Source organism: Hyaena hyaena, unplaced genomic scaffold (assembly GCF_003009895.1).
Source record: "Hyaena hyaena isolate Hyena2069 unplaced genomic scaffold, ASM300989v1 scaffold_33, whole genome shotgun sequence".
In the NCBI taxonomy this organism is placed as follows: Eukaryota; Metazoa; Chordata; class Mammalia; order Carnivora; family Hyaenidae; genus Hyaena; species Hyaena hyaena.
In genome coordinates, this window is record NW_024080666.1 from 4,504,715 (window position 1) to 4,516,536 (window position 11,822).

Sequence of the window (11,822 nt, forward strand, 5' to 3'; positions counted from 1 at the left end):
TTGCTGATTCTGCTTGGTGTAAATAAGGTCAAATCTGTCCTTGGGCTCATATACATGAAGTAGGATTCAGTGCTCGTTATGTGCCAGGAATATACGCCCTCATTTTATTCTCTCAGTGACTCTATAGGAAAGGTGTTGTTGTTATTACTTTAAGGTCTCTATTCCCTCTTTATATTGTTTTTGTGTAAATATTTACAGCTGATTCTTGTAGCATATTATGACTATTCTTTCTTTGTGTTCCATCTGCTTATTTTTCTTTGTATCTATCACAGATTCTTCTCACATCTTCCAGTTGTAGAACACTTTCTACAAGGTCCCTCTCCTCAGGTCCTCTGTTGGTTCCAGGTTTTTCCCTCTGTTCTTGCCTGAACTCTCCACAATCAGGCTTTCCCTCAGTACTGCCCAAACAGCTCTTAGGAATGCTGTTGCTGTGGAACTTTGTTGTACTAATCCAGTGGCCGGTTCTGAGTCTCCCTTCTCCTTTACATCTCTCCCATAGTTTACATGGATCTCTCAGAATTGCTCACTTTCTCCTTAAAATGCTTCTTTGCTTGGTTTCTAGGATTCCACATCCTCCTGGTTTCTCTTCCATTCCACTGGCTGCTCATTTTCTGACTCTTCAGTTGTTTTCATCCTCACCTCCCAAACTTCTTGACGTCGGAATGCCTCAGGACTCAGTTCCTGGACCTCTTCTCTACCTTCTAAACTTGCACCTGGGTCCTTATCTGTTCTCATGTCTTTAAATATCATCTAAATACTGTAAGGATTGTCAGAGTTCTATTTCCAGCCCATGCCTCTCTCTTAACTGTTAAGCTTGTAAGTCCAGCTGCCAAGTCAGCACCTCTGCTTGGATGACTCATGAACATTGTAGTTGAATACACCCAGTGGGCCTCCCTCTTCCTGCTCCCCACACTGCTCTCTGCAGCCTTCCCATTTCAATAAACGGTAGCTTCATTCTTCTGGTCCCTCGGGCCGGAACATTTGGTGTTGTCCCTGACCTTTCACACCCCACATCCGGTCTCAAGGCCAGTTCTGTCATTTCTACCTTCAAGAGACCATCTGTCATCAAATCTCAGATGCCACCAAATCTGAAGATGAATTTATGTGCCTCTAAGCAAGAAAAAAATGCTACCAATGTATGTCACGTTAGCAATATAACATACATTCCAATCTCAGGCATGAAAATGTGAAATGTGCATCCTTTTGAACCAATGATATATGTAATTTCCAGAATCCAGCTGGAATTCTACTCACCTTCACTGCTACCACTCTAGTTCATTCTTAGATACTTCTCCCTGATTATAATTATAATCGCCTCCTGACTTACCTTCCTGCTTTGCCTTGCTCTCCCCCCAGCTTATTCTCACAAGAACCAGTGTCCCCTGTAAGTGGTGAGTTAGCTCATGTCATTCCTTTGTTCCCAGTTACATTCAGGGTAAAAGCCAGAGTCTCTACAGTGACCTCCAGCAGTCTCTATGGTTTGGTTTCCTGTCACTTTTCTCATGTCCTGCCCAGCCAGTCTCTCTCTCACTCACCTTGCTTTTGCACAGTGGCTGCCTTGCTGTTCCTCCAACATGCTGACCATGCCTTGGATCCTTCATGGTGTTTCTTCTTCTTCTTTTTCTTTCTTTCTTTTTTTTTTTTTAATTTTTAATGTTTGTTTATTTTTGAGAGAGAGAGAAAGAGAATGAGTGGGGGAAGGTAGAGAGAGAGGGAGACACAGAATCTGAAGCAGGCTCCCGGCTCCGAGCTGTCAGCACAGGGCCCACGTGGGGCTCCGGCTCACAAACTTTAAGATCATGACCTCAGCTAAAGTCGGATGTTTAACCGACCGAGCTACCCAGGCGCCCCTGGTGTTTTTTCTTCCACCTGGATGCTCTTCTCTTAGATATCCCTGTGACTTCCTTCAGTGTTTCTTGCATGTCCCTCTTTAGTAAGACCTTTCCTGTTCCCAGCCAACCCCCTTACTCTGGCCAACTCCAGAGAAACTTTATTCCTCTCTCCTACGTATTTTTCTCAATGTCACTTATCACCATGTGGCAGACTATATTTTTCACTTTATTTTGTTTATTGTCTGTTTGCCCTCCATTAAATGTCAGTCTCATGAGGGTAGTGTTTGTCCCCCCCTCCCCTTTGAACTCTCTTCAGCATTTAGAAGTTAGTAGGCATTCGATAAATATATACTGAATAAATTTGTGTTTCAAATATAATATAAAGGTGCTAGGATTGAGTGCATTAACAAAAAGTGCCACATTGCCTTTCTTCACGCTCAGGATGACCCTTGGTTATGTGAGTGACCATTGGGCACAGTTTGTGAGCCACAACCAAGGCTTGGGTTTGGCCCAGCAGCCTTACTCCGTGGAGAAACTACAGGTTGAATTTGATGAGCTGTTTTTGAGAGCTGTCCTACATGTGCTGAAAGCCAAAAGGTAAGCAGTATGACGATAGTTGTGAAGAAGTGACTCTCTGGCTAGTGAGAAAGATTGGCGTGAAAGTCATTGACTATAGTAAATGTCTTATAATAATGTCTAGGTGTATTTCACCCATTTCTTATCTTGGGGAAGTTCATGGCTTTAGTTTCCTTATTTATAGTGGTGATTGAAATGCTCTTTTTTTAAGCTTTTTTTTTTTAAATCTTAAAATAACCCACTTCTGATATCTCAGTTTTGCCATCCCTGAACTTTTGGGGTAGCCCAGAACAAGGCATGAATTCTGTTTCACACCATCTTAGTGCCTGATTGTGGAAGAAAAGTGCACAGTGCAAATGATTTGCCAGTTTTATTGTTTAAGTTGCCTTACTCTGAGGGTTTCAAGGTCTAGGATTCTTATATGTCCTGGTCCCCTATCTTGGCTGTGTAAATGCTGTTTTCTGATCATGTTGTCTTTGTTGCTTATAACCCTGGGATGCACTTGAGGTGGAGGCAGGGGCACACTGGTACTTCCTTTTTTTTTTTTTTTTTTTTTTTTTTTATGTTTTTATTTTTTTCNAGAGAGACAGTGTGAGCAGGGGAGGGTCAGAGAGAGAGGGAGTCACAGACCGAAACAGGCTCCAGGCTCTGAGCTGGCAGCCAGCACAGAGCCCGACGCGGGGCCCGAACCCACGAACCGCGAGATCATGACCTAAGCGAAAGTCGGACGCTTAACCGACTAAGCCACCCAGGCGCCCCAGACTGGTACTTCCTGCACTGTCTTCCCTGAGCTGGCCAAGGAAGGAGCAAGTTCTGCTGACAGCACTGTGCCCGTTGCTAGGAGATGTTTGCTGGCCTTCAGCTTCTCTCATTAACTGCCCTCTCTTCCCCACCTCTGCCTTCTTGTGAGCTATATTCCCTCTTGGCCTGGGCCTGTTAGCTGCAGCCCTGTATGTGTTATATGTTGTGGAGTGGGTTTGAGTCTTCCATGCTCTTTACTGTCACCTTGGGCAAGTCACCTAGTGCTTGTGTTATCACTTGCTTCATTTATAAAATGGAGATGATGACACTGCCTGTTGTGTTGACCTCATGGACAAGTTACCAAGATAAGAAGCGGTAATACATGGAATACTTTCTAAACCCTGGAGGACTTTTTAGGTGTAAGTGGTGGTGGTTCTTTTGTGGTTTCATATGAAGAATAGAATAACTGCTTGCTTAGAGAAGTATCAACTCCTTGACTAAGTCTTAAGCACTTTTAAGCACTCAGAAGGCATGGTTCTAAGATAAATAGAACTTGGGCTTAGAAGTCTTTAGCTTACATGTTATACACTCTGTGTTGTCTGTAAATTCAGTGGTCTCATGAGGTGCAGCAGATCCTGAGCAGAACCCGGCGGGGAGAAAGGAATAGTGTCCTATCTCTGCTCTCCCATCACTTGTTCTTGGACCTGCTTAGCTGAGATAGAAAGTTCTCACCATAGCTGCTAGCTCTTAGATTCTGAGCGGTGAACTCTCCTCTAGGATTATATATGTAATTCACGGATGATAATCATTTTAAACTTTAAAATATCAAGAACTGTTATTCTTGAGTAGAATTTATTTTAGAAAAGAAATATAGGAGAATCAGGTATTTAAAGTCATGAAATTTAAATTTATTTGGCACTCTCGTAGAAATTTCTGACAGTGGTTATCCTCCAACCTAAAGCAAAACAAACCCAAAAGACCACAGAAGCCTAAGCACTTACTGCATATATGCCGTCTGCGGAATTTTGTAGCCTAAAATACAGCGTCCTGTGACTTTACTTTTAAGACCTCTGTAGTTTCCTCTCATTGTTTTGGGAGAAGTCATACAAGAGTGTCCAGTCCCATGTGAGGTGTTAGGATAATTAATAAGACAGGAGCTTGGCCCACCTGAAGTTACAGTTTCTTCTACCTGTGCTCAAAAGTCTAGCTATTGCTTTTCAGAATTTAGGTCAGTGGTGGTTCTTGGGCATAGGTGTGGGTCAGGCATGCAAAATTAAATACTTTTTTCTTATTCTCTTAATAAGTTTTGTTTGTAATTGGACAGTTTATAGTTTTGCCCAAAATAAAGCAATAGTTTTAAGTGCCTTCCTGTTTTTTCAAAGATTTTTTTGATAATAAAATTCACACCACAAAAGTTTAATGAGCATTTGTTGAGTGCTGATTGTTTTCAAAATACTGGTTTAGGTAGTGGATAATTAAAATACAAGACTCTGGGTTACATTGTGGTTTATTCAAAGATAAACAAAACCTGGTTTCTGTTCTCAAATTGTGGTTTGTATGTGTATGTAAACTACAGTAACTTGAGGCATATCTCACTGTGTGGTTTGAGGAGCACTTGAGTCTGAGTCACCTGCGGTAACTAGAACGTGCAAATCCTTGAGCCCCAACTGTGATCTACAAAATCAGGATCTCTGTAGGCAGTCCTTGGAATTTGTATTTTCCAAAGTGGAAAATGTGATTGTTCTGCCCACTCCAGTATGGTATTGCCAAAGTCAGGTGTGGGCAGAATTCTGTGATGGTGCTGAGGAGGACATCAGAGGAGGGCTTCACAAATGGATTGATAGCCACTTGGAGGGAAGAGGTTCTCACCAGTCTTGTCCAGGAATGGTCTGAACACAACAAGGGCTCTGATTCGAAACATGGGTCTGAACTGTATAGTGCAGGCCTTTGAGTGCAGGGCTGAAGGGTTTGCATTTCATTCAGTGATGAATGGGGAGTCACTGGAGGGCTTTTGATTCTCCTCCCACCCATGGCACATGTGTCTGTGTGAACACACGTACCTGTATGTATGCTTACACACATACATCCACGTCTCAGCAGCCTGTCACCTAGGTCTTAACAAGATCTTTGGTTTAAAACACAGGTCTGCTCTCGCTACCCTTTCTGTGCCTTGGTAGCCTTATGTGTAAACTGGGAATAGCATCAATACTAGTTCTTGCCTGGGTCTTGTGGGGATGGAACGAGATGACGTAGGGTGATTAGAACTGTACCTGGCACAGCGTAAGTGCTTTGTGAGTGTTGCTGTTATTGTTACCCATCCTTGAGGCGTTGACCAAAGCATGTTAGAGAAACTGCTGTACTGTGATTTCAGAATTTTTTTTCTACCAAGCAGGTTTGCCTGCTTTCTCAGTGTGGTGAAGCTGACTGATGTATGAAATTATTCCTACTCTTTAACACATGCAGACTTGGCATTTGGCTGTTTATGTCAGAGATGCCCTTTGGGACGCTGTCCGTGCAGATGCTCTGGAAGCTCTTCTACCTCATGCACCAGGTGGAGAGCGGGAACCTGGAGAGGCTCTGCCTCAGTCTCCTGCCTGCGGAGTGCAAGAAGCAGCTCCAAGGTACGGCTGGGCCACGGTGGGTCTTTTCCCACCTGTGCGCTTTTCTCCTTGTGGCTTTATTCCTTTTGTCTTTTAGAAGGACTAAGAATATTTTACTCTGTGCACTCATAAGTAAACATTTTGAAATTTGAAAGACGGCTTTATTGTTTTGACATACTAGAATGGTAATTTCAGTTTTCACTATTCTTGAAATGCTCTGCGTGGTAACTTGGTATAATCCCAGTTTGGGGATGGGAAATGAAAAGTGGGTTGTAAATGCCCCCATGGAGTTATTTTGAAAATACAGGGCATTTGATAGACTGCTTTTGATTTCTCAAAGGTGTAAACATATGGAGAGACTTGTAGGCTTACTGCCTTCTTACTGTGAAAATTCCATCAGGGGAATACATTTTTTTGAACAGGCTCTTTTTTTTAAATCATTCCTCTGTAACTTTGTCTTTGTGGCATTCAGTTTTCTGTCATGGGTCACAGAGCTGTTTGTCAATAGTGCTCCCTAGTGACAAAATATAATATTGCTTATACTGCATCCTCTGAGAAGTTGGTGAAACAGACTGTGTACTATTTATCACATGTATCAATATTGCAGTCATGGTTATAACTCATTTTTTGCCCCAGATTTTCATTTATAAGGAAATCTCTTTTGTTTGAGTGCTGTGTTTGTGTGGGGCGCTTGGCTAATCTTAGCAGCTTTCATTAGGTCATTCCTTTGGCTGACAGCGAGTAGTTTTAAGTGTGCCTTTGAAAATGTCTCACCTAGTGGCAGTAGTAGCATTTTGCAGTTGACAGAACCCGTGACTAGTGACTACTGTCATTTAATCTTCAACAGCTGTTTAAGGCAGATGAAGAAACTGAGAATTGGAGATGTTAAATGTCCCCTCTGAGGCTGCATTGTGTGTAGAGTTGGAATTTTATCTGGTCTCTGGCTGTTTCCCAATGCCTGTAGAAATCTATGCTGGAACAAAGATGCTTAAATATTTCTACATATCTTTAATTTTATATCTTCTTTCTCTCTGAAAGAATAATTAAACATGTTGTATGTTCATTCTTTACCCATTTTTAATTTTCTTGCCATGAACTTGCAGACCCAGAACATTTTGTGAACTTTGAGAAGTGTCTTTCTTCCATGAATAGCTCAGAAGAGATTTGCCTTCTGACAACATTTGCTCAGATGGCTCAGGCCAGAAGAACCAATGTGGATGAAGACTTCATAAAAATTATTGTTCTGGAGATATATGAGGTTAGAATATTTTAAGTTTTAGAAATCAGCTAAAAAATGTTTTCTTTTGGATTATCCATGCATTGATTCTTTGGGGATTGCTTTAAAAAAAGTGACTGACTTGTATTGTCTGTATTTATGCAAGGAGATAGAAAATCCACAGATTATCATTTTGCTCTAAGGAATATTGAAAATATGAATCATACTCATTCTATTTCCTCCTACTGTCTCTTGACATTTGATGCATGAGTTTTGGTGAGGAATAGGCAGTCTGGCACAGCCTGACACTTGTGGTTTTCATGGTGTGCTGTCCTTCTGCCCTGCAACACTGCCAATTATGCGGAAGCCTGGCTTCCAAGCCAATGTCAGTGAGATGGTGGGAAGAATACCGGTGCTACAGCCAGAAGACCTGGGGTTGTTTGAATGAACTCTGCTAAACTCTGCTAGTAATTGCCCATCTCACAGCAGGAAAGACCCCTCACCACTCTGGGCTCAGCTGCCTCATCTGTAAAATGACAGGCTGGGATGAGATCCTTCATTGAGCCATCCCTAATGGAGGAAGAGAGTGGACTTTGGAACCCTAAGTATCTAGAGACAGAACCCAAAGTGGTTAATCAAGATTTTTATTGCAGTTTTATATATTTTAAAATATGTATTATTTTCGATTTAGGTTGTCATTTATCTGTTTATCTTCATTAAAAAATATTCCTTCCAAACTAGTCAAGTACATTTAAGTAAAATTATGTTTGAAGAAGATTCTCTGTGTTTAATGCTTTTTCCTCAGTACTCTGGTTTGAGAGTGATAAAACTGGATGATCCAAAGCTCTCTTCCAGGTCCCAGTACCAGCCTAGTCCTGTACTTGTATTTTATCCTTACTTGTGAAGTTAAGGCCTAAACGGATCTGGAATTCCAAACTATTTTCATGGTATGAGAATATTGTGGGTGTGTAGGGAAGGTCTATTTTCACATACAGTAAGTGGCATTCTTAAAGTCTATTGTGAATGTAATAGTAACATTTATGCTCTTGAATGTTTCAAGGATTTGGTCAGTACTCACAGTAAAAATTACACTGTGTATTACATTCTGATTGTGTTTGTGTGTGTGTATGTGTGTGTGTGTGTGTGTGTGTGTGTGTGTGTGTGTGTATGTGTATGTGCATGTGTGCTATTGAAGTAATGCTTAATCTAAATGAGATGTACTCTCACAATTTTCTATTCTATTCTGTTATTTTCCTGTTCTGTTACATTGTATTTTTTTAAAAAAAGTGCTTGCCATTGGCTTCAGTAGACTATAACCTGTCCTTTGGAATATGTTAAGAGGAGTTAATAAACATTGGTATTTTAGAAGCTCTTGTAGTTGGGATCTTATTTTATGGGAGCAAATAGGTATTTCTATGAAATGCATTCTGGTTTTCATCATTTTAGCAATTTTCTGAAATTTAAAGTTTTTACACCAAAGGTACGTAGCTAGACAGACTTTGGGATATACTTCCTGATCCCAGTGCTTGAAGTTATTACCTAGGTGCCTTTGCCTCTCCTCCTGACTCTCAGCCTCGGGGTAGGCAGTTAGCTCTCTGACATCTTTTTGAACATGGTGTGAACTGAGGCTCAGTGTGAGACTCTTTCTCTTTTACTTGAAAACCTTCTAAATTATGGAACTATGTTTTGACTGATAATTGATGGGTATTAAAAGTGCCTTCTCCACCTCCTCCCACTTTTAGGTATCTTATGTCACCCTGTCCACCAGAGAGACTTTTTCAAAGGTTGGCCGAGAGCTCTTAGGGGCCATCACAGCTGTTCACCCTGAGATAATTTCTATCCTTTTGGATAGAGTTCAAGATACCATTGACCAGGTTGGAATGGTAAGAGCACTGATTTTGTTTGTATGTTTTGCTTTTTTTTGTTCTCTTAAATCCTGGAGTAATGGAAATACAATGAGAAAAATAATCGGATTGTTGGTAATGACTGAGTGATGGGTGCAGCAGGGTGAAGAGAACATGTACAGTGTCCCGGGCCCTGCCATTCACCATGCCTGCTTGGGGTTAGCAGCTTCTTACAAAAAGCTGTGATTGTTTCTCTTCGGTCTCCTCAAAGTGACTTTGTACCTCCCTTAATAACAGGTTTTAGATATCTTTTCTTTTTTCTTTCTTTGAGAGAGAGCATGCATGCACACATGCATGCATGGCGGAGGGGCAGAGGGAGAGGGAGAGAAAGAATTTTAAAGAAGTCTGCTCACTCAGTGTGGGGCCCATTGCAGGGCTTAATCCCATGACCCTGAGATCATGACCTGAGCTGAAATCAAGAGTCGGGATGTTTAACCAGTCGACTGAGCCACCCAGACATCCCTCATTAACAGGCTTTTCTTTTAATTACAGTCTATAGTTAATAACAGTTTGTGTTTCAAAGTTTGTTTGGCTTTCATAATTTTTATATTTTATACTTGGAAGAAACAACTATGATTAAGAAAGAAGGCCCTACTTACATAGGTGAAAAGTGAAAATAAAAGTCGTAGTTTAAGTCAAATGACCCATATAGTTTATTTCTGTCATTTACAAGCCCTTTTGTAGTCTGTTGATGCTAAAATCAGCTGTATTGTGATATAATTCACATAGCATATAGCTCATCTATTTAAAGGATATAAGGCGGTGTTTTTCATTTTTTCACAGTTGTGCAACTATCGCCACCCTCAATTTTAGAATGGTTTCATCACCTCAGAATGAAACCACATACCCTTTAGGTATCACACTCTGTCCTTCCATCCCCTCTAGACATAAGCCACCACTAATCTACTTTCTGTCTCTATAAATATGACTGTTCTGGATGTTTCATATAAATGGAATCATACAATATGTGGTCTGTGAGTGGCCTCTTTTACTTAGTATAATATTTTTCAGGTTCATCCATGTTGTAGCAGGAGTCAGCACTTCGTGACTTTTAATGGCTGAATAATACTCTATTGTATGGATGTACCATTAAAATTTTTAAAAATGTTTGTTTATTCTTGAGGGAGAGAGAGACAGAGCATCAGTGGGGGAGGGACAGATAGAGAGAGAGACACAAAATCAGAAGCAGGCTCTAGGCTCTGAGTTGTCAGCACAGAGCCTGATGCAGGGCTCAAACTCATGCACTGTGAGATCATGACCTGAGCTGAAGTCAGACATTCAATGTGTTGAGCCACCCAGGGGATGTACCATTTTAAAAAACATACACTTAATGAAGATTTTCTTCATCATCTGTAATACTGCTATAATGTGTGAGTGTGCTAATGGCAGATAGTCCCTCCATCCTCCACCCTCCAGTCCCTGGTAACCAACATTCTACTTTCTCTCTCTAGAGTTTGACTACTTTAGGTACCTCATATAAGTGAATCAATGCAGCATTTGTCCTTTTGTGATTAGCCTATTTCATTTGACATATTGTTGTCCGTGTTTACACATGTCGTAGCATGTGTCAGAATTTCCTTCTTTTTTAAGCCAGCATGATATTCTAGTGCATGTATAGAACACGTTTTGTTTACCCCTTCATCTGTTGATGGACACTCAGATTGCTTCTACCTTTTGGCTGTTGTGAATAATGCTGCTGTGAACACGAATGTATAGCTGTCTTTTTGAGACCCTGCTTTCCATTGTTTTGAGTATATAACCAGAAGTAGAATGCTGGAACATAGGGTAATTCCATTTTTCATTTTTGAGGCAGCACCATAGGGTTTTCATAGTGGCAGTAATACTTTTTCTTTTCAAGAAAAACATTGTATCCCACCATGATATATGATATGATTATATTGAGATGAAAGGGCTTTTATATTCAGTATATGGGAGCGTATTTTTAGTTGCTCATTTTTGAGTGATTATCTAATGGAATGAGTTCAAAGAAATAGTCAGTGGGTCACAAGATTCTCTCCCTTTGGTTGAGCTCATCACCATTTTCTCTTGAGTGGCTTCTTGGTTTTGGCCACACTTACATTTTATCTTTATTTTTATCTTAATTTTAATTTTATTTAATTTTCCCATATGGATGAATTTTATTTATTTACTTATTTATTTTTAATATAGTTTGTTGTCAAGTTGGCTAACAGACGAACACTTACATTTTAAACTTAGTCATAATACTTCTGGTAAACTGGCCCAGCGGTATGCTTGACTTTAAGTATAAAAATTGGAACCATAATGTTTTTTAGAACATATCTTCTAAAAGGTGCCTCTGTTCTCTGTTTATACCTGTAGTTCCTTTGTGCTTTGTGAACTTGCTGATGTTTTTGGAGGAACTTGTTCAAACCCTTTATGCCTTCAGATGAGTAGGATGGCTTTGATATTTTTGCTGTCACCTTGGGGTAATCAGGAATTAGACCTAGCCCCAGAGCCTAGGAATGGTCTGTGGGTCTAAACTGGCCTAGTTTTCAAATGTTGAACTGTTATTCTTCCCTTTCAAGCCACTTGATCATTGTGTATTATTCTTTATATATATCGATAGATTTATTTTGGTAATGTTTTTTGTTGAGGATTTTTACATATATATTTATGAGGGATATTGATGTATTATTTTTTGTTGTATCTTTTTTAGGATTATGTTGTCCTCATCACATGCATTGGGAAGCATTTCCTCCTCTTCTGTTTTTTAAAAGAGTTTTTGTAAGATTGCTATTAATTCTTCCTTGACTGTTTGATAGAGTTTACTATTGAAATCATCTGGGCCTAGAGTTTTCTTTGTAGGAAACCCTTTGATAACAATTTGCTTTTTTTTTTTTTTAAATTTTTTTTAATGTTTTTATTTCTAGGAGAGAGAGAGAGAGAGACAGCGTGAGCAGGGGAGGGTCAGAGAGAGAGGGAGTCACAGACT

The 11,822-nt window shown here is 40.2% G+C and overlaps 1 protein-coding gene across 1 annotated transcript in view; it reads left to right on the forward strand.

Moving 5' to 3' along the window:
- The window catches only part of EPG5 (ectopic P-granules autophagy protein 5 homolog), a 113,047-nt gene that overhangs the window by 22,492 nt on the left and 78,733 nt on the right, over nucleotides 1–11,822 (forward strand). The window contains exons 10-13 of the mRNA XM_039228820.1: nucleotides 2,274–2,429; nucleotides 5,613–5,770; nucleotides 6,853–7,007; nucleotides 8,708–8,848. Of these exons, the coding sequence (XP_039084751.1) occupies nucleotides 2,274–2,429; nucleotides 5,613–5,770; nucleotides 6,853–7,007; nucleotides 8,708–8,848 (610 nt within the window). The remainder of the gene's footprint in view (nucleotides 1–2,273; nucleotides 2,430–5,612; nucleotides 5,771–6,852; nucleotides 7,008–8,707; nucleotides 8,849–11,822) is intronic.